At 40.7% G+C, this 22,292-nt stretch overlaps 2 protein-coding genes across 6 annotated transcripts in view; both read left to right on the top strand.

Annotated features, from left to right (window-relative positions):
• The window catches only part of LOC105356351 (uncharacterized), a 72,436-nt gene extending 69,069 nt beyond the window's left edge, over nucleotides 1–3,367 (top strand). For all 3 annotated transcript variants that reach the window (XM_023965831.2, XM_023965830.2, XM_023965832.2), the window contains 3 exons: nucleotides 806–904; nucleotides 985–1,094; nucleotides 2,927–3,367. In XM_023965831.2, coding sequence (XP_023821599.1) covers nucleotides 806–904; nucleotides 985–1,094; nucleotides 2,927–2,956 — 239 coding nt within the window. In that variant the 3' untranslated portion in view covers nucleotides 2,957–3,367. The remainder of the gene's footprint in view (nucleotides 1–805; nucleotides 905–984; nucleotides 1,095–2,926) is intronic.
• Nucleotides 3,368–4,055: 688 nt separating this feature from the next.
• LOC105356355 (uncharacterized) overlaps nucleotides 4,056–22,292 on the top strand; it is a 71,853-nt gene continuing 53,616 nt past the window's right edge. For all 3 annotated transcript variants that reach the window (XM_078935743.1, XM_078935744.1, XM_011487295.4), the window contains exons 1-22: nucleotides 4,056–4,191; nucleotides 5,189–6,776; nucleotides 8,235–8,296; nucleotides 8,389–8,418; nucleotides 8,487–8,678; nucleotides 10,096–10,322; nucleotides 11,100–11,293; nucleotides 11,471–11,511; nucleotides 12,355–12,770; nucleotides 13,656–13,772; nucleotides 13,841–13,875; nucleotides 16,194–16,346; nucleotides 16,427–16,555; nucleotides 19,008–19,046; nucleotides 19,246–19,371; nucleotides 19,451–19,577; nucleotides 20,735–20,884; nucleotides 20,957–20,991; nucleotides 21,059–21,223; nucleotides 21,302–21,436; nucleotides 21,799–21,837; nucleotides 21,910–22,050. In XM_078935743.1, coding sequence (XP_078791869.1) covers nucleotides 5,253–6,776; nucleotides 8,235–8,296; nucleotides 8,389–8,418; nucleotides 8,487–8,678; nucleotides 10,096–10,322; nucleotides 11,100–11,293; nucleotides 11,471–11,511; nucleotides 12,355–12,770; nucleotides 13,656–13,772; nucleotides 13,841–13,875; nucleotides 16,194–16,346; nucleotides 16,427–16,555; nucleotides 19,008–19,046; nucleotides 19,246–19,371; nucleotides 19,451–19,577; nucleotides 20,735–20,884; nucleotides 20,957–20,991; nucleotides 21,059–21,223; nucleotides 21,302–21,436; nucleotides 21,799–21,837; nucleotides 21,910–22,050 — 4,077 coding nt within the window. In that variant the 5' untranslated portion in view covers nucleotides 4,056–4,191; nucleotides 5,189–5,252. The remainder of the gene's footprint in view (nucleotides 4,192–5,188; nucleotides 6,777–8,234; nucleotides 8,297–8,388; nucleotides 8,419–8,486; nucleotides 8,679–10,095; nucleotides 10,323–11,099; nucleotides 11,294–11,470; nucleotides 11,512–12,354; nucleotides 12,771–13,655; nucleotides 13,773–13,840; nucleotides 13,876–16,193; nucleotides 16,347–16,426; nucleotides 16,556–19,007; nucleotides 19,047–19,245; nucleotides 19,372–19,450; nucleotides 19,578–20,734; nucleotides 20,885–20,956; nucleotides 20,992–21,058; nucleotides 21,224–21,301; nucleotides 21,437–21,798; nucleotides 21,838–21,909; nucleotides 22,051–22,292) is intronic.

The following is a 22,292-nucleotide window of genomic DNA, read 5'->3' as shown; positions in this document are numbered from 1 at the left end:
TGAAATGTTGGTCTTTCATGTGTGAAATTTATGCGTGTTTCTTGCGTCTGTCATTCGTCGATATGCGCAGATGTCCGTCAAGAGTTTCTGTCTTCATATGAATTCGGTTTAAGCCTATCAAAATATTGGGTCGGTTGAGAATGACGCAGTTTACACGTATTTGACGTAAGTTATCTTAGGCAGTTGTGGGTGATTTTCTTTTTTTTTTTTCAAGATTCATACGCAAATTTGTGTCTTTCCACAGCCGTTCCACGTATGTGTGACAGACTTTTCACGCATGTACCAGTGAAGTATAACTTTTATACGACACACATTTCATCTTCAAATAACGTAATTGATGCAGGAATCACTTATGGATTGCATATAAACCGCTATAATCACACACGGTTCATGTTCTACATTGATCTGCGTGTTCTTTGTGCGTTTTTTTTTTGTACTTCTTCCGTGGTTTTGACGTGGTTCATTCTTGATGCATCTGGGATAATTTCACGTAAAGAACCACAACTTCTCTCACTTTTTCACATTTATATTCACGTCTGACCAATTTTCCATCGGGCTACATGTACATAGTTGGTGTGAGACACGGCCTCAAACTGGCGACTTCCGTTCACGAAGCGGTTCTGATCTGTTTTTATATTTTCGTCTTATGGTAGAATACTAACAACCAATGATATAAATGTGGTATTTGCTTGTGGAGAGCCATAAATCATGACCAAAAATGTTTACATTTTGTGATCAACAGGAAATACGTGCAATTATGAGTCTTCTGTTTGTTTTCTGAGCTTTTCTTGTTTTTGCTCTTCAGCCGCTGGTGAAGCTGAGGAACCTGAGCAGAAGCGATCTCGTCCCCCCAGTCCTGCGTCCAACCTTGAGCTGCCGCCGTATGACCCCAAGACGCCGCAGGGTGAGAAACACGCCGCCAAAACCAAAGGACTGTGGAGGAAGTGGACGTTCTGCTTTACTCATGTTGGTTCTCCTCTGCAGGTCAGCAGTTCGTGGAGTCAAAGTGGGGGTTCTTCTGCAAACTCTGCTCGGTTCCCTACCTGCCCGAGGCTCAACACTGCAGCTCTAAGGAACACTATGACAACCTGCAGGTACACACACACACACACACCTTCAAATGATCCATGTCTTTATGGACCTCGCTTTGTGCTTTGGTGCACTGTCATGTTGGAAGAGGAAGGGGCTCCAAACTGTTCCCACACGGTTGGGAGCATGGAATTGTCCAAAATGTTTTGGTATCCTGAAGCATTCAGAGTTCCTTTTACTGGAACTAAGGGGTCAATCCTGAAAAACAAGCCCAGACCATAATTCCTCCACCACCAGATTTCACACTCGGCACAATGCAGTCCAGCATGTCCCGTTCTCCTGGGAACCTCCAAACCCAGACTGGTCCATCAGATTTCCATATGGAAAAGTGTGATTCATCCCTCCAGAGAGGGCGTCTCCACTGCTCTACAGTCCAGTGGCGGCGTGTTTTCTACCACTGCATCCGACGGTTTGCGTTGCACTTGGTGATGTGTGGCTTGGATGCAGCTACTCGGCCGTGGAAACCCGTTCTGTGAAGCTCTATGTGTGCTGTTGGGCTCATCTGAAGGTCACATGACGTTTAGAGCTTCGTAGCGATGGACTGAGCAGAAACCCTGTGACCTCTTTCCTCTTCATCATCCGCTGACCCCTCTCCATCAGTTTACATGGTCTACCACTCGGTGGCTGAGATGCTGTTGTTGTCAAACTCTTCCGTTTTGTTCTGATAGAGCTGACAGTTGACTGTGGAATACTTAGGAAATGTCACCACTGGATTTGTTGGTCAGGTGGCGTCCAATGACGGGTCCACGCTGGAGTTCACTGAGCTCCTGAGTGAGGCCCCTTCTTTCACAAATGTTTGTAAAAACCGTCTGCATGTCTGTTTGATTTGATAGACCTGTGGCCAGGCTGAGTGATTCTGGTTCTGATCATTTGGATGGGTGAACCAATACTTTTGCTAATATAGTGTATTTCAGGACTATTACAGATAAATACTTTACTAGAAATCTGCATTTCATGAACGGATCAGGACGTTTTATTGCCGTAAAACGCAGCAGAATATGAGCAGGAGACGCACAAAAACCGTTGGGTAAAGTTAGGAGGACATTGACAGAATCAGACGTCTCCCCGACAGCAGTGAGGCGGCGGCTGTCAAGGGACCGTCTACAAATTGCTTGCTCCAGGAAAAAGTGATTAAAAAAAAAAAAAACAAATAACTCTAAAACTAAAAACTCATTCATGCTTCAACAAAGTCATTGTTTCGAATTTTTGATGGCGATATAAATCAAAACTGATCCAAAATGTTCTGAAGATCCTAAAGCTACGGTCCCAAAACTTTCTCACATGACTAATTATCACCTATTTTTACTAGTTAATAGTTAACGATTTGTTCTAGTTTTACTTGATTGTTTGAACTACTTTACAGAAGTGTACAAATTACCAAATAAAGCCACTTAAATAAAAATAGGGGAAAGTCTGGATCTGTGTGTCATGTTGTTTTTTTCAAAGTTTTGCTAAAGTATCGGATCAGGACTCGGTCTCAGCAGATCCTCAAAATATAAATGACTGTTTAGGATTTGGGCCTGAAAAAAAAAAACCTGATCATGACATCCCTAGTTATAAATGCATGAAGCACATAGATTTGCAGCAAGTTTCAATCTATTTTAAGGAGCAGAAAGCTGCACAGAGGGTCTAGACTTGATGGAGGGGGTCTGCTGCCAGGCTTCCGCCAGGACACCAGGCTTTTATTTTGGTGAACTATATGAAGGTGGTTAAGGTTACCGTCCTCCAAACTCCTGAGCATCTCAAACTGTTTTTCTTCTTAAACCATTTAGTTGTTGTTAATAAATCGTTCCTTCATTAAAGGTGATTATTGTGCTTCATTTCTTTTTGTTTTTAGAAATATTACCAGACCAAACAGACCAGCTGAACCCAGCCGTCACGGATCTCTTCGGTTTCTTTCAGGAGAATAAAGACAGACGTCTCTAGAATGTTAAACTTGTCCTGATGGGGATTCTTACCTAAAAACAGTGAATGTATTCTTTCTTGTGAAACAATTTACACACTCGTGGTCACATTTATGTTTGTATTATGCAATGTTTGGCAGTTTTTTTTTTGCCAACAAGAACCTTTTTTCTACAGTTTTTCTTATAAATCATAGTTTTACAAAGTTGCTTTTTTAGGAAGGATGTTAATAGTTACTAAAAAATGACGTTAAACCGAACCTGACATGACCTGTTGTGTTAGCCGTTTGCTGTAAATCAAAATGTTAAGCAAAAAATAAAGATTGTGTTTGTGATTGTTGTTGTTAATAAAGCTTTTCTACTTTTTTCAGAAATGTGTTTCTTTTTGTTGAAGATTATTTTTTTCAATAAACTTCTAAAAAAAGTATTTTTATTGCTAAACCTGACCTCCTTTAAAAAACAAACACACAAAGTTTTTACTTTTTAATCTCTTATAGCATATGGTATATGTTTCTTAAAATACAGAAATATAGTTTTTAATCAAATAGAATGTAGTCCATGACGGAAAACTTGGAAAACTGTGCAGAATTTTAGCTTTAAATGTTTTATTTACAGATGAAAGTAAATATCTAAAAAAAACACCTTTAAAAAAAGACTAAGCATTCCAATTTGTTTTATCTAAGCCAAAAACCAATTTAAAAATATACATTTTTACTAATTTCATTTCATTCATTTTTTTCTAAAGCAAAAATAATTTGTACGTCATATGTAAATATTTGGTTACAGGAAGAATAATTTTGAACATCTTGGCTTCTATTGTTATACTTTGACCTTGTTTATTAGAAATTTAAAAAGAAAAATCTCTACTTGTAAGGATGAGAAAACTATGAAATGCTGTCAGATAAATCAAAAATAGTCCTAATAATCTTAAACTTAAAAACCGACATTTTCTTCTGTAAATTGATGACAGATTATTTTTAACGTTTTAATTTTACATAATCCCCGACAAGACCTACAAACCACCAAACATTTTAAAAAAAAAGGCGAACAAATGCTTTTACTTTGAAACCGGAAAAATGTTTGAACCGGAAATCATTAGCTCCGTCGTCATTTAAAAAAAGAAAATCCTTTTTGGGCGCACCTGTTCTCACTTATACTTTACAGGTCATGAGCTAAGTGGTTCCGAAAATGAAAGCTGCTGGTACGTAGTTTTAACACACAATTTAATATATATATATATATATTTTTAATTTTGTCGTCCTGCCTCGTTTTGTTGACCAGTTTTAACCTTGCAATCATTTTGGCTGTGTTATTTTAGTCTTGCATCGGAGGCTAACATTTTTTAGTGATTTATAAAGGTAAATTCTAAGTAGTCGAACTATTGTGAGTTTTACCTTTTTCCCCAGTTTTTTAAAAGTTGATTATTTGTTTTACTTTAAAAAAAAAAGGAGCTTCGATCTTTTTGTGTTGGTGTTTAAGTATGACGTCATGTTTCTCCTTACATTTGTTTTGTAACATCTAATTGCTTGAAATGCTACTGAAAAAAGTAACAAACCTGTTTCTTTAAGATGTGTAAATATTTCTGTAATATGATAAATGTTCACATTAGAAAGCCTTGTGATTGATTTATTGATTGATTTAAGGTTAAAACAAGATAGAGAGACATGTAAATGTCTACATGAAAAATATTAGGTTGTTTTTTTTTTGGTACACTTTAAGGATTTTTATAGTATAACAGTTTTCCCCCTTTAAATGTAACATTTACATTTTTTCACTCACTGATTTCATAAAGTTTAACACAATTAAAATAGATCAAAGCTGTACATTAAAGCTAAACGTGACTGTTAAAAGCAAATGCAATAAATACATAATAAAAACACTTGAAGGTAAAAAAAAATGCAATTAAAAACTAGAAATGTAAAATGCCAGAAAATCTTGTGACCAATTGCTTTTCTATGAAGATTAGTCGAGTTGTAAAAAAGGACAGTGAAGGCGCTTGTTTAATATTTAGCAGCAAATCAAAGTGTATTTTTTTTGAGGTTCCCAATAAGAGCCACTTTCCATAAACCTCCTATGACACTTCATTCCAGTTTTTCAGCTTCCCTTCTACACAACTAAATCCTGATTCTTGGTGGAAAAGCTGCAAACCTGTCACTCCACAGCTGAACGGGTTCTTCTCTACACCTTTGGTCTTGCAGGTCAATTCGTGGCGCATTAACAGCTCAGTCCCTAAACAACCCTGATGCTTTTGACAATCACATTATGACCCCAGAGCAGAGAGGAGAGTTTTCTCCTCGGTCAGAGAGCAGCGTCGTCGGTACCAGCTTTGCATTTACCACAGCTTCTCCTTCAGTACTTGAAGGTTTTGCATCTTCATTGCCTTTGAGCTGCAACCCCGAACACATCCAAGCAGAAGATGATATGGTAAGGTCTACAGATTGTCATGTACCTGGAACAAGAGAGAACTATGGTGATCAGTTCACGTGGACTCGTCAAAACAATGAGATCGTCTCCTCGACCAAATGTAAGACCTTGCTGACATCTGCATCCTTTCAAAACCATAAACCGTCAGGAGCTCCACCTGACAGCAGTTCCGTGGACTTCTTGTCCGTCAGCAAAAGACCTCCTGAGAGTAACTCTGTGAACTCTCCATCTTTTGTTCATGGATTCCCAAGTAGCAGGAATGGCGCAGGTAGTGTTTCTGTTCAACCAGAAGGTGGAGTTCAGTCTGATTTGAAACGATCCATGGGTGGTGTTCCAGAGCAACAGATGTCTCCTAAGTTTACACCAGAGCTGGCCAACGAGATACTTATCCATTTTGGGCTTGACAAGGACGACTTGAGGCATCTCTTGTCGTACCCTGAAGATCAGATTAACGCAGAGAATTTGCCTCTCATCTTGAAGCAAATCTCTACAGAAAAGATGCAGAAAGCACAGGTTTCCTCAGAAAACTGCTCTGATCGTCAGGGCTTTACTGGAATAGACGGAAAGGATGGAATCGGGATGAAGATGCACCAAGACAAAGGATCGCTGACTGTTTCTCCAGGGATGGACCAAACCATGGGGGCTGGAAGAGAGTCCATTCCAGAGGATGGAGCTCAAATTGGTACATCGTGTATGGACACATTGAATAATGGTCACCATTGTGGGGAGCAAGTGAAAAATGGATGTTCTTCTACCTCCTGTGACCAAGGGAGTTGTGTCTTCAGGCTGAGAACATCAGTGGTCCCTTCAAGCGTCGTTCCAACTGGAGAACTGAAAGCCCAGGGAAACCGGACATCCCAATCAACTTGTTCTTTTCAGAAGAACATTAGGCAGCTCAATTCACAAGTTTCCAAATCTGTTCTTAAAGAACAAGCATCAGGTTCCTCAACAACATTAACACCTGAACTGCTGGGAAACCATCAAAGCAATGGTCACAGAAAACAAGATGAACAATCCTCAAAGATTTCCAAGCGTTTGCCCAATCAAAGTCGACGTGTGGCGCAAAGACCAATGCTGGTCCAGAAGAAATCACTGTTCACGCAGCCCAACAGAGAAAAACCTTGTTCTTCTGGGAAACCAGTTCCTCCCTGCTGTGATGAACCACAGACCATGAACGTTTCTCCAGCTCTACCTTCTCCGAGCTGCATGGACTCATGGGAACGACATTCCAGCACAAACCTTCATCAGATGTTCTATGGGAGTTTTCCAGCACCATCCATGATGGAGGAATACGCTGCAACCCTACCAGGAAGCTTTCCACACACGTGCTGCCTCTGTAACACACCATCTTACCACATTGAGGTGAGATCACTCTGACAAATACAGATGTTTAATTCTCATCTGCTGCAAAAGCTTTTTGACCAACCAAATGACTAAATTAAGGGACCAGGTGAGACGTTTGATCTTTTCTAACTGATCTAAAGTAGAAAGCTTCACAGAAGCTTCACAATAAAACAAAAAAAATTTCTTTTGAATCCAAAATGTTCAAAATAAAAGCCTATCGTGCAAAGTCAGCTTTAGGAGCATTTTGAAGAATTTATCTAAGACGAATTTGACGCCAACAATTTCATGATGTGTCCATTAAAAACATTTTTTTTTTTTAATGATTGCCATTACTACTATTAAAGTTCTCTTTTGTTGTTTTTAATGAATGAAATGTTTTTTTTTTTAAAAGGGGCTGTAAGTCCTGTCTAGAGTTTTGGTGTTCACTTGGAGTTGGTAATGTCACGACTTCTCTGATCTTGATTTAAAAATCAAAGGCGCGAGTGGCTTCGAACGGCCCACATGGTGCTATCCACCCCCGCCCTCATTGGTTGAGCGGCTAATGCACCCCCCTCCCTCTTCCCCACTCTTTTGCCAGTCTGTTCAGACCTGCACACAACTAATTCATGGAAAAAAACATGTTTTTTTTTTTCAAAACAGCAGCTTTTCTCTTGTTTTTATCTCCATAGCAACCATTTTATGTTTTGGTTGCTTGGTGGTGACGAACCGATCGATGTTATTTTTAGAAGAAAGTTTTGGATTTCCTTGGCAACTGAGATTTTATTTTGTTAACCACGCCTACATTCCTAAAAGAAATTCATATAGTATATCCTGTTGTTTCATCCAGCTTGAAACCATGTGTTACATTTTCACAGGATTCCTGTAAAAACTGCGCTAGCAGCAGGAGAACGCTACTTTTTCGAGCTCACTATGCTAACGCTGTTAGAAATCTAAAAAACTTTTAAATTCAACATTTTTGCCAAGTAGATTTCCAACGATGTTCAAGGAGTTAGTAGGCATAGAATCCAAAATCTCTAGGAGTTTCAATTGTCAAAGGGCCTGAACGTGTTTTTTTTGTTCAAAATGAAGTCAAAGGTCAAAGAACGCTCCCTTGTGGCTGTAAACTTAAGCTAACGTAAAACCAGCAAATTTCCCATTTTGTCACATGGCTGCCAACTGGGGCCATCCCATAATTTAAACGTTTCCATTGGATATCCCTGACACGTGTGTGTTGGTTTTGAACATTTTTTGAGCCCCATAAGAGATTTTGGCCCCATTTATTTTTTAAGCATTTTTGCCCTGTGTGATGTCATCATTTTTGTGGGGAGGAGGGGCTTATCACTACGCCCAAAGCTTGTTTTCCCCAAGTTCTAGGTGTCTGCAAATTTTGCAGTGAGGGTACAACTTGTGTTAAAAGCCGCAGTGAAAGGAGAATTGGTCTTAGTGGTCCAGCACTGTCTAATGATGTGTTGTTGTGGGTTGTTTTGGTACAATTAGGACTGGATCTGCCACCAGAACAGCAACCTTCACCTTCAGAACTGCAAACTCCTCAGACAGCAGTCAGTGTTTCTCTTTCTTCTTCTAACCTCTATGCTCTACAGTATTTTTGTGTGTCTTTGTTCTTAGCATCTACATTCCTTTTTTTCCTTAGATACCCTGCATGGGACGGTAAAGTTCAAAGGTAAATTACTTTTCGCATGTGATCAGTTCTGATTTTCGGTAGTATTTATATTTGTTCAACCCTGACAGGTTTCCAGATTACAGGCCTCCAAAACCTCCTCAGACATCCCAGAATCTTAGACCAAAATCCAGACAAGAGATCCCACAAAGACGGGCTGAATCCAGTTCCTGGTCTCCATTGTGGAGTCCGTGTCCGGACGACAACTTAGGAGGTCCAAGATGTAGATGCAGCCGACAATCGCAGTTGTCAGATTTTTCAAGGTTGGAAAACTTAGTGAGTTTAAAGTTATAAAAAAAAACAGGAGCATTAATATTCCTGAGGAATTATGGGATGGTGAGGTTTCAAGGATTGGAAAAAGTCTTTAGGTTTGACATCTAAATGATAGTAGTGAAGATTCTAAGATGATGAAAGCTGTGATATGAGGTTAAGTCGAACTTGTCACGGGTTTTCACCATTGACTGTAAATCGGAACTGGAATGAGTGACCCCTCCCCCCTGGCGTTCCAAACAGGAAGTACCTGCTGGCTATTACTCGGTCATTCTATTGGTCAGAATAACCATTCTTGATCTGATAAACATCTCCTTGATAATCCTTTTTTTAAATATTTTTTTTGTAGTTCGTGTTATTCGGGTTAGACCAATTGGATGCCTCAATAAAAGTAGGAGGCGCTAACGTCCAAGTTTCAAACCTTTCAGCAGATTTTGCGTAGTCGTCTTTCAAGTGGTAAGGGGTGTGGCCTTCCAATAAGCTCACTCCTGATTGGTGAGAGTGGTTGCCATAGAAACACAGACCGACTTGGACTAATCACTGCTTAAGGCCCGTACACACCGGGACGAATATTCGCCAGGCGTTATTCGCCAGCGTTTTTCGCCACGTTTTTTGTGTTCACACCCAGGCGATTTTCGCTGACGGTGAGCCGAGCGAACATGCAATTTCATTCCCTGACATTAGATGGCGCTTAATGTACAACAGAAATACTCCTGTACACAAGAAGGCGCTGTGCAACTTTACGCTTCTTAAAGTCGCTTTTCACTCAGAAGAAGAGAGCAAGTATTTACGCGCTTGTCAGAATCATACAAAGAAAACATGAATATTTCAAGCATCAGTAGCTCCAACTGGTGCTTGGTTCGGGGATATTTAAGAATGTCCGTCATTATTTCTTTGCGGCAGTGTAGACGCTACTTGGCAAATATATATATAGTATATCTTCTTCGCTGGTATGTGTGCTCAGCAAGGCAGTTTTGTGTTTGAGCGCCCCCAAGTTGTGTTTTACTGTAACTTCAGAAGCTCCAGACACGTGTGCAAAAGCGGCATTCTCATTGGTCGAATAGATTTCGACGCGACGCGTCGAAAAAAAAAAACGAACCCGAGGCGTTTTTTTTTTTTTTGACGCTTTGGCGCTTGGCGTTTTTTCGCGTCGGTGTGCACACTCTCATTGGTGCCCTTTGTTTAGTCACGAGGCGTTAAACGTCGGCGAAAATCGCCGGCGAAATTCGTCCCGGTGTGAACAGGCCTTTACTGACGATGTTGTCCACCATGGTGGCGTCCGTTTCGTAGATAGATGGCGACTGTATTTCTATGGGTGACGTCACACTAACTCACTCCAGTTCTCGTATAAAGTCAATTATTTTGGTCCTTAAATCAACAATACAAATGAAAAACATCTACAAACTTCAGGACTCGTTCTCGGTCCCCTCCATACCGCTGCCGCCCCACCTCCTCTCATCAGCCACATTTGAAGGACCACGAGGGGCGCTCTTCATCAGGAAGTGGGGAGAAGAGGAGGAACAGTCCGCCTTCAAGAGAGCAAGGAAAGGAACGTTCTTTTTCTAGGAGGTCGTCTGGTAAAAGGAAGAAGTCCAGAATCGTGGATAAACTGACAAAGAAACTGCTGGAAACACCAGGTTAGGAAACATAAGCAATTCCAGGTTTTAAAAATACTTTTCCCATCATATGTAAGGTCATCTCTAAAAAGTCAATTGGTTGAAAAGTAAACGTATTTTTAAACAAAATTATGGCACACTGAAATATTTGAGGCCTTTATTTCATGTCATTTTGATGATTCTGGTTTATAAAACAAAAAATGCTCAGAAAACCATAACATCACATCCGATGAATTAAAAAAATAGTGTTTTCATAAAAGATCCTGAAAACATATATTTGTTTTTATGAACTGTGCTTGGCAAGGCCTCTATTTGCATGAACTATTGCATTAATTGCTTTGTACCGTGGAGGTAATAAGCCTCTGAGGTGCTTTCAAGTCACGTGTTTGGTGTTTCTTCCTCATGCCAGCGGTCCGTTAATCTTCCATCAGGTCAGGAGTTTTGAATTCGATAGTAACATCATGATCATTGAAGCTGCTTTTGATTCTTTTGTCAGTTTGGACAGGTACACAACACTCCTGCTGAAAAATCAAAGCAGCTGCTCCACCAAAGGCCAGCATAAATCTCCTTACCAACACCAGAAATGACACCACACCATCAAAATTAAAAGAAATAATAATGCAAATCTCAGTAAAATGACGATGTATTTATGGCACTGACTTTGGAATTCACTAACACAAAATATTGAAATGTTTTTCTCAATATTCTAACAGTCTATAGATGTATCTGTGTCATCACTTTGTCATTCAGCCACACTTGAACACGTTGGTTCAAACCCATTTTTACCGTCTTTTCCAGCCGTCCAGTCTCTGCTGGAGCTGCCAAACCTGGAGGAGATGCTGAAAACTCTGATTCCTCTCCTCCTCGCCGAGTTCAGAAAGATCAAGTCATCTTCTTCACGCAACTCTTATGAAGTGAAGAGACGGACGACAAAGAGCCGTCGCAGAAATCCTGATCAAACCGCTGAGAGACTTTTAGCCGCTAATGCCAAGGTTGGTGTTCAAGATGGTGTTTGTATCCTCTTTGTTATCTTTAATTAGTTTGAATTGAATCTACAGACACCAAAAGAATAGGGTCACCTAAAAATAAAAGTATTTTTTTTGCCTAAATGTAATATTTTGGAAACATACAGAGTGATAAGTGAAGATAAAGCTGTTTTTAAATTGCAGGATGTAGATCTTCAGAGTTCTCCAGCTTCTTCTCCTCATCAGTAAGCGGTCTCTCTGTTCTTTACTTTAGCAAAATAATAAAACAAAGTAACTTGTTTGATTTTAAAAATACAAATATTAAGTTTGAACCAGACCTTCGCAGGTTGACAGCTTTTTTTTGTTTTAAGCTTTAGTTAAATACGTTACGAATGCAGGTTTACTAGAATAGTCATCCCTCATGTATCGTATAAAGTGACACATATTTTAATTTAGAAAACATCTGGAAATATTAGATCACTGAATAATTGTAACCAAATTTTCAATGGTTACATGAATTTTCATTGATATAGGGCTGAACGACACCATCAGGATACCAAAATGGTTTTTAATTAGATACTATTCAATACGGAGCAAAAATGTAAAAAAAACATACATTTACTAACGACAATAAAATGAACAAAAGGCAGATTAAAAAAAATTATAAATCTGAATGTGGCTTTGTATGGCCAGCAGACGCTACCCCACCCTCGCCTCCACCGCCCTTTCCTGATCTGCCCTCATTGACTGAGCAGCTACACGTGCTGATCTCTGTTGGTTTGATCTCCATAGCAACCATTTTATGTTTTGGTCGCCTGGGGATGACGAACAGGTCTGTGTCATTTTTAGAGGAATTGGCAAAAGTAAATATTTGGATTTCCTTAGCAACAGAGGTTTTTGGTTCCCCACGCCCTCCTTCCTAATATAGTCATATCGTATGTTATATCCTTTTGTTTAGCTTGAGCCAAGGATTCATGTATTACATTTTCATGATGTTTTTGTAAATAATGTGCGAACACCAGAGAAAAGCCACTGTTGCGATGCTCGCCGCGCTCCAGCTGTTCATATTTTTCTGTTTTTTGGGATAGAAAATCGTCTGACTGCGCACTGTTTAGTGAATCAATTGAAACGCACAAGCAGAAAGAGACCACCAAAGGGAAAGGTGTCCCAAAAGCACCAGGTTTGCTTTCGAGAATCCCGAAATGTGCACCTCGGAGGGTTCCAAAGGGAGGTCCGGAGACGGGCCCAGAAGCAGAACCTCTTCAACCTGACGACGAAGCCGAAGACGTTCGGACAGAGTCCATGGAACCAGAAGCTTCAGCTTCAGGGGAACAAAATGACTCACTGGACGCTGAACAACACAACACTCGTCCAACAACCAGTGAAGCTGCAGATCGTCCCGAGGGGAACACCGTCCGATGTCCACAAACTCCACCAGCACCGAGAACCCAACCGCCTGCAGGGACAACAGAGACCGACGGGGAAACGGCAACACAGACGACGGGTACGGTGTGTTTAGTGAGTCGGTACCTGGTAAAAAATGTCAGATTTATAAAAGTGATGCACAGGTTACATTATTTTTACGTTTGAAAGAAATACTTTTGAATGTTTTTCAACCTTTTGTAGCTGGGAATGTGGCTCCAGGTGGTTAACCTGCTGCAGAGGCTTCTGGGTGTGGGAGGGGTCTGTTGACCATCTGCACTCGCGGCTTTTTGTAAAATTAAAAGACAAAAAGTTTATTTTCATTTATTATTTCCTTGTTTGGCTAAACCACCGTATCAATGTAATTGGTTTTTTTTTAAATCATTTTTGTTTGAAACAAAATTTTTGACATTTTCATATTTCATTTACTACAAACCAACTTTTCTTTTAGAGACTTTTATAGAAATTAACTTTTTTTTACTGTTTTATTTCTGTTAATACCTGAAAACTTCACCAACAATAATAATGTTTCAGAAATCAAACTGGGTGGGGGGGGGCAAGGGAAAAATATCAAAAATCACATGACTGACAGTTGTGGTTTACAGCACTAGAGTAATGATTACTTTATTTTGAATTTGCATTGACAGCAACAAGTTTTAATGTTGTAGTTTTGATTGTTGTGAGTCGTTGATAAAAAATTCAGTCGATTGTTTCGGTGTACTTTGTTGACGGTCCCTGCCGTCTCTGCAGCTTTTTTGCTCTACGCGGAGGAGGCGGAGCCCAATTTACTAGGAACTTATGCTGTGGTGTTTAATTTCCTATCAGCTTGAAAACACAAATTATTTTTTAAAAACACTAAAAATGTATTCCCAAACAAATGATTTCAAAACAAATGTGAAAATATCTTGAGAAACATCAGATTTTTATCTTTTAGAATTAAATACAATCCCTAACTTTCTCGCTGCAGTGAAAACCCAGAGGGAGGCGTTGCCGCAGCAGCAGGTGGGTTTCAAACCCTCGGCCGCTGCCTCGTCTCTGACCGTTGGAGAACGGCTGTCTGAACTGCTGCATCCAACCAGATTCCGTAAGAAAGGAAAGAATCCGTGAACGTCGGACGTTTCGCAGACGTCACTCAGGGTTTTGTCTCTGCAGGTTGTCTCAGTCAGAACGCCGTCATGTCATCAAAAGTAAGTTTATACCTAATGAGGTTAATTGTGATTCACTGTACATTAAAACTGTATTTATGTTCCACACCTCTGACAGATAACCTATTAGACAGACTTCAAATGCTGATTATTGTACATTTTGATCAATACACGTCACTGTTTGTGACATTAGAAATGTTAAATCTTCCTGTAATGTAGATGGTCCTAATTTTATTTATCAAGGCTTCATAGATGCATTACATTATCATTCATTTCCCCACAAAACACTGATAATAAATTCACTTTTGGTCGGAGATCACAAAATAACTTTCAGTCACTTTTTTTCTGTTTCTATCGCCTGAAATGACTCGAAATAAACCAAATCCGTCTTTGTTCGCCCATTTGATGCCTTTAATTTTCTATTTTTTTTAAATCTCATTAAAGCAAAATTTTCTAAAATTAACAAAATGATGTTTGAATGAATACATATTTATTTATACATTTTTTATTTATTTATTTGTGACTAAACAAGTGAAATAAACTCAATAAATGAGAAAATGAAATAATGTTTGTAATAAATGCACCAAAAACGGAGTAACCCTCACAAAAGAAGACAAAACCTACTGGATTTAATTCCTGAAATAAAGCAGAAGAATTACTTAAAAGGAAAACTTATTCATCGATGTTGATGAATAAAATTGTTTCTTTAGGAATTGATTCATCTTCATTTATTTATTCTTAGCAAACAAAGCTGATGCCACGTTCACACCGCCCTCTGCAAAGCGCTTTCAGGCGTCCACTCTTACTGTAAAATGTGTGTTTTGGGCTGTCACCTTCAAAATTCCTGCATTTATGCATAGCTACGCACGTTTGTACAACTGTTTTTAGATTCTACGTAAAAAACCCGCAGCCATTGAACGCGCCATGAAAGTGAAACCAATCAGGGACTTGGATTTGGTAGAGACGAATGGAGGACGTCCCCTTTAACTCAGGATTTGAAAACGGATAATGGAGGAAAAATGAATAACTGCGGTATGTGCCCGGTTGGAAATATGACCTAAAATTTTTAATATATCGGAATAGAGCTGTGAAAGAAGAAGTCTGGAAAAAGAATCACGAGATTTGTGTGAGCACACTTAAATTCTTTTTCTCTGCTTACAAAACCCATTTTTGCGTTTGTGACAAACGTTTTCGGATGCGCCGTCTCTCATCTCGATCTTCTCCCCGTCTTTGATTTTGGATTCGAAAGGTTTGCGTAATACTTGTGCCACCAAACAGCCAATCACAGACAAGACGGACCATGCTGATTGGTCTAGATTCTATACAGAATTCAGCAGCAAACTTTAATAGTTTCATTTACTACTTTAAAGGTTTAGTATCTAAAACTGAACATTTTGTTTGAAATGTAAAATTTTTTTATTTCAATGATTTTTGTTCTCTTTTGTTGTTTTGGCACACATATCACTTCATAGAGGCGACGGCTGGTAAACAGTAGCAAAGGAAGAAGAAGCCCCTTCCTGCTTGCCCAGTGTGAACACATGAGCCTAAATGCGCGTTGTAGAATGTCACAACCCCACTGTGAGTGGAGCTTGACAGTAGTTGGAACACTAATATCAATATTTTCTATCAGATTAAGAAAATAAACTTTCTTTTTGTATATGTACGCCAAAATTGAAAAACGGAACCAAATTTTTCTAAATGAATAAAAAAATACTTAAAGAGAAAATCACTTCAATCTAAAAACCTGCACTCTGAGCACCAGCCCCTCCCAATCCACGAAAACGAGTTGTTTCTCACATTGTGACATCACAAAGTGAGGAACCACCCCTTCCAGGAAGAGTCTGCGCTGCCAGCCCCGCCCCCAGCCTAACACACACACCCAGTTTCTCCGTGCTGATCGGCGAAAACGCTTTATTTTTAAACGCACAAAATGCACATCCATCTTTGGAACAGTTTGGATGTTGTTTGTTTTCGTGGGAGAAACGCAGACACGCTGCCGAGGCCGACTCTAAGTTGATGTCATGAAATGGGCGGCACCCACATGGAGAGAAAGGCGGAGCCTCAGAGAATAAGTTATTTTACTTCCGGCTAGGAAAATGATCTGCAAAAATTAATCCTATGTCATAAAAAGTGTGTTCTTTAGTGTGCCAAAGGTAAAATATTACATATGGATAAAGTTTCCTCTAAAAGGCTTAAATAAGCCCTTTAGTTGTTTTACGTCTTGTTTGATGTGCTGCTGATAGCAAAATTTCCCCAGATTTACTCCCATAAATGCCATAAAGTTCTAAAATGTCAATCTTTAGGAAGGTGGTTGTGATGTTTGTGGTCTGGAGTTGTTATGAGTGTGCTCCTGTTTCCAGTTTTCTCGTCTCCACACTCGTCTGCTGTTAATCACTGGTCTGCCTGAGTACGCGGACGGCCGCTACACCGAGGAGGACGTGACCCAACTGCTCTGCCCGTTCGGATTCAAACCCTCCAGCAGAGGCCTCTATGTCCTTCCTCAGGCGTGTCTGGTAGGAGCCAGCTTCCACGAAGCTTTAAGGAGTTTGAAACCGTCTGACGCTTTCGTCCGTGGTTGTTTCCTTCCTCGCAGGCTTTCGCGGTCATGCCGTGTGCCGACAGCGTCAGGAGCATCATCGCGTTTTCTAGCAAGGAGGACTTGATGCTCAAAGGTTCCCGGCTTGGTTTGCACGCGGTGATCAGCAGGATTTCGACCACACCTGTAAGCAGGTTTTCTCTGCTGAACCATTTGGTTTTGGGGTTTTTAAGGTTTTTAGTACTTCCTGAAGGTTGAAAGATTTCTCTGAATTCCCTTATGACAACATAACCCCTAAAAAAAGACTATATAGGGCGGGACTATCTCGTTTTCTGGACGTTTATGCATTTCAGGTACATGCTCACTAGTTTTTTGTTTGTTTGTAAACCCTTAATCTGATAAATGTGAACTTTAAAAAAAGACTGTTTATGAATCCAGCATGTTCAGATGATGAAAACTTGAGGATTCAGCATCATACGTTGCTTTTAAATGACAAATCATTCAAACGCAATGCCTTGTGGTCCAGATTCACTTATCGATGTGTCATCGTTTACCTCCAGTATTGCTCGCCATTTTTGTTGAACCGCTAATGTTGGCTTGGAGTTGTGAAGGGCTGTAAGCTAGTGGGAGAGGGTGTAAACGGAGAGCTCTCAGGCGGGAGGGTCTCAGGGTCATCAGTCCCACCTACAACTTGGAGAGGAATTTATAATAATAAACTACCGCCGCTCTGCAGAAACTATGTCCTAGCAAAAGGTTTTTGTTTTGTTTTTTAATTTGGGCTAAAAATGTCAGAACCATAAATAGAAGACCACAAGGAACGTTTAAACAGTAGATCAAAAGATAGAAACTTCTTTTTCTCTTCACATAGTTGGCATAATCCAGTTTTTACCATCTTTTAAGTTGGGGATAATGCTCGACGAGGTAAGCAATTATCAGAAATAAAGACACAGAAGCCGGAACCAGATAATGGTTGTTTCCTTGAGGTCCGTTAACTTTTAACGATGTTTCTTATCATTTTTATGCTGATGATATTCAGCTCTATGTGTCTTTTTAAACCGCAGGATGTTTTTAAAATACAGATTTTACGCAGGTGTCTGGATTCAGTCAAAAGTTGGATGAATGATAATTTTCTCCAACTAAATGAAGCTAAAACTGAGGTCCTAGTCTGTGCTCCTGACAGTTGCCTCCTCCAGATAGTCCAGTGGTTTGGTCCACTTGCTTCCTTTATCAAGCCGTTTGTCAGGAACCTCTGGGTAACTCTAGACCCGGTTTTATCCCTTGACTCACTTGTACGTTCTTGTTTTTATCATCTAAAAAACCGTTCCAAAACTGAGTCCAATTGTGTCACGTTCTGAGTTGGAGCTGCTCATCCACGCTTTTATTTCATCTCGTCTTGATTATTGCTTCTCCATCTTCACATACTTGAGCAAAGAATCTTTACAACGGCTCCAGGTTGTCCAGAACGCTGCTGCTAGGCTTTTAACTAAATCATCCAAGTTTTCACACGTCACCCCGTTGTTAATCCAGCTGCACTGGCTCCCTATCAGCCATCGAGTGGATTTTAAAATCCTGGTTTTAACGTACACAACTCTCAGTAGCCAAGCACCGGTCTACATAAAAGACCTTTTGCAGCCGTACACTCCCAGCAGGTCCCTGAGGTCATGTGACCAGGGTTTGCTGGTTGTTAAGAGAACCCGGTTAAAAACTAAAGGTGACAGAGCCTTTGCAGCAGTGGCTCCATCCCTCTGGAACTCTCTTTCTCTCAGCCTCAGATCTGCAGACTCAGGTTTTTAGCTGCTTTTTAAAAGAAAACACTATCTTTTAAAAATTGCTTTAGCTTAATTTTCTCTGTATTCTGTGTTTTACTGTGTTTTATAGTGTTTTACCATGTTTTACTGTGAAGCACTTTGCTATTTTTATCTTGAAAAAGGTGCTATACAAATAAAGTTTATTATTATTATTATTATTATTATTCTGTTGTACCATTGTACTCCATTCTGATTGACTGCTACGTGTGCATTAAAAAGTGACAATGCACGCCTAAAAAAGAGGTTCTGATAAAGCACATGTTGTCGGCCAGTACCCCATACTTAATGGACACCACAAAGGGCATTACCCCTCTTATGTAATGGTAACTTACAAAAGAATAGATAGTACTCAGTGTAGTATTGTAAGTTTTAAACAGACTGCTTGATGTGTGGTGCGACACTTTGACGTGTTAGCGACCTCAACTGCAGTGGCAAAGGAAAGACACATCTATGCTGATGATCATGACGTGTTAAATAAAACATCCGATGAGAGAAAATTAACGTCTTACCGCTTGTTTTTGTCCAGATGAGGAAGTGTTTGTGATGTAGTTTAAATAGCTCAATTCCTTCTCGTGTCATATTTCTTCCTCTTTCTCTTCTGCTGCATTTTCAAAATGGTCAAATGAACCTATGTTGGAAAACCAACTGTCGTTTAGGTCAGCGGAGTGATATGGAACATCTGGGCTATGTGAGCAAAAGCCTGCAGCCAATCAGGATTGAGTATTCACTCACACCGTGGCATAGACCGATGAAGATCTCTCTGTTTGAAGCTGTAGGTGTTTTATCCTCCCGTCTGCTTATGTTTGAATCCAACCTTCTGTGTCTTTCAGTTTGGGTTTTATAAATCCCTCATGAAAAAGGTTCACGTGGTGAGTACGTCGTCTTAAACCTACTTTTTCTCCGAACAAAGCAGGATTCTTCCAGCGTTTCACTCGTCTGCACATTATTGGCGTTTTTCTCTTCTAAATAATAATAAATCAGCCTAAAAGAATAAATCTCTTTCTATAAATCCCAGTTTTCCATTTGATCTACTGGTGGATTAATTCTCTCCCCCTGTTCTTTGAGAAGAGGGTGAAAGACGACGGTTCGAGGACCGTTTTCGTCCAGAACATCTCACCCAGCGAGGCCAGAGAGCTCAGAGAAACGCTGACAGCCATCGGTTCCCTGAAGAACTTCCTGCCTCTGCTCAACAAGGTAATGCAGCGGCCGCCAGCCGCCGAACACGTCCTTCATCTCTGGTGCCGCCTCATGCCCCGTCCGTCTCCCTTTGAAGGCGTTGGTGGAGTTTGAATCCATGAGTGGCGCCGATCGTCTGGGCGTCTGGTTCAGCCTCCTGAATCCGTCTCCAGTTTACAGCATCTACAGGATGAAGATCCCACAGAGCAGCAGGACGCCGGCGCGTGAGTTTGTTTCCCAATAAAAACATAAATGTTGGCGTAACGGGTTTGAAAAACAAGGACAAATAGACTGAAATGCAGCTTCTTCCCCAGAGCTGTAGTCTCCATCACCCCCCCCCCCCCCCCCCGCTTTCCATCTCCCACTGACTTAAATCTTATCCATCACAGACACCCCTCAGTACAACACACAACTATATGTGCAATAAAGCTGTTTAATTTATCATGACAGTCTTATTTAAAGCTTCTTAACGTTTTTACGGATTTTTTATATTCTTATATTTTTTATTTATTCTTTGATGCTTACTTCTTTTTGACTGAATGCCAACGGAATTTCGCTGTAGAAATACACTGACAATAAAAAATCTTTGAAATCTTTTGTAGGACCATAGACGGTTTCTGATGTGGTGTTTGGATTCATGGATCATCAACTCCCTGATCAAACCATGATTCCTACTATTTCATCTATTACATTTTGAATGGTTCAGATGACCCCCACTCCCAACGTTAACGTGCCCGGAGGCACGTCAACAAGGGTTATAACTTAAGTTAGAACAGAAGATCATAATCAACAAAACATATCGGATAAAGATTTAGGCCCAATCTGAATTCTTTCCCTCCCCCTCCCATTGTAGGGACTAGGGACATTTGAGGCTATAAAGTGACTAGTGAGGAGTTTTAGAGCCTTAAAACGTCTAGAATCGTTGTCAAAAAAACAAAACGTCACAGATTTCGTGTATCGCAGGTTATTTGTACAACCAAGAGCCGCCGTGCAGCACTTGTCTACTTCAAGTCCAAAAGTCCTTTACATCCATTGTTCCATTCACTCACCACACTGATGGTGCCAACGTGTCACATCTTCCACCAATGCGGGGTTTTGTTTTGCTCAAGAACACTTCAATACACGGGCGGGCAAGGTGGGAACCGGCAACCTTCCAGTAATAGGTTGACCGCTCTACCTCTGCACCAAAAGCCATTGATTTTCTATTCTATTCTTTCTAAGCCTTTGTTTGGCTTGTCGACGGTAACCGTTTTTTCTTCATCGATAAAGTCAGAATTTGTTTTTTCTTTCCCATCGATGGCATTTTAGAGCAAATGGTCAGACGATGGTTTCAATACATTATGCACTTCTTTACTAAATTACTCATTTTCCTTGTGAGCAGCACCAGAACGGGCAGTGAACGTTTTAGCGGGACCAGTGATCCCAAACGCAAGTGGAGACGTCCCACATGGCAGTGCGCCACCCTTTTGGGTCACCATGACGGCCAATCCCTTTATTTTCCCAACCAACTGGCCTTGGTTCATTATTCCAGGTGAGAACAGACGGAGAACCTTTTAGTTTTTTTCTGCTAACCTGATCAACTCTGCGGTCTGTTGACTCCTAGATTACCTGACGGTGGAAGGGATGGGGGACGTTGAGGTGAACACGGTTCTGTTGAACGCCGAGCTTTAAGTTCCAGTGGTTCTGAATTCTCTGTTTCGCGTAGAACGCTCCGTCTCCCCGTTTCCCCTCCTCCACCGTCCTGATGACGGGTTTGCCTCGAGGGAACTTCACGCACCAGGACGTCGCCAAGCTGGTTTGGCCCCATCTCCCCCAACGGACCCTTCGCTCTTTACTCTACGACGTGACGGTCCTCCCATTGCAGAGACGGGTGACGACCTTCACATCCACGGAAACGGAGGCGTCTTTGGGGATTTACCGTCGTATTTCTGTCTCCAAACCTTTCCAGGCTTTCGTGCATTTCAACGACTGGGACTCGTGCTGCCGGTTTCTTAGGAGCCACATCTCGGAGCGTGTTTCCGTCAGAGGCTGCGTCCTCAGCGTTCACTTGGTCTTGGAGGACATGCAGCCTGCATATAGTGAGGTAACGAACCCAACCTTCTGAAATGATGCAGGGGTACATTTACATGAATCTGGGGTTTTTCCAGTGCCAAACCCAACTTGACCATTGGGCAGCAGTTGAAGTCCCACGCCGATCATCGTTTGATCTCTCTTCAAAGCGTTCCCAGTGCTCTGTTATTTATAATTATGGCGTTTTCAACCATAATGTAAAAAAAAGCTATAGTTTTTTAAGTAGCCTTTTTTTGTTCATTCACAACACTATGAACTTTATGCTCATATATGCAATAAGAAGCTTCATTTTCTTTTTCATCAGATAAATGCCCCAAGACCACGTTAGGAACACTGTTTTCACTAGAGTGGGTCTTGGGGTCTGTGTCTCTGCAGGAGGTCATGTACCAAACTCTGATGAAGTGGAGCAGCTCCGTAAGTCCTCTCTCTCTACGTTTTCACGTCTCCGGTCGGTGAAAGCTGCGTCTTCCAACGGCCGTTTTGCAGCCCGTTCCAGAGCTGGAGTCTCTGGAGGAGCGGCTGCTCTGCGTGGAGACCTCGGAGGCGTCTGTGGGCCTCGTCATGATGGTCATGGAGGCCGTGGCAGCAGTGGCGCCCTTTGAAGGTTTCCTGCCTCTGGCCAACAGGGTATGACCACACAAGAGACAGACGTTTGACGTTTAGATCAGCGAGGAAGCAGTCTTCTCACCTCTGCTGGTAAACAGATTTACAGAAAGATCTGTTGAGGTTTTTAAAAATGAAAAAGATTCACATTTATCTTTCTTACTTTGTGTTCTTATTTACTTCATTTTTTTAAATTTAATTTAGGCTAGTTTGAAAATAATTTTGGGTTTAATCCATAAATGTTTGCCCTGAAACAAGTCAGTAAC

Source organism: Oryzias latipes, chromosome 18 (assembly GCF_053564925.1).
Source record: "Oryzias latipes strain Hd-rR chromosome 18, Olatipes_Hd-rR_3.1".
In the NCBI taxonomy this organism is placed as follows: Eukaryota; Metazoa; Chordata; class Actinopteri; order Beloniformes; family Adrianichthyidae; genus Oryzias; species Oryzias latipes.
This window is presented reverse-complemented; position numbering and strand designations above follow the sequence as displayed.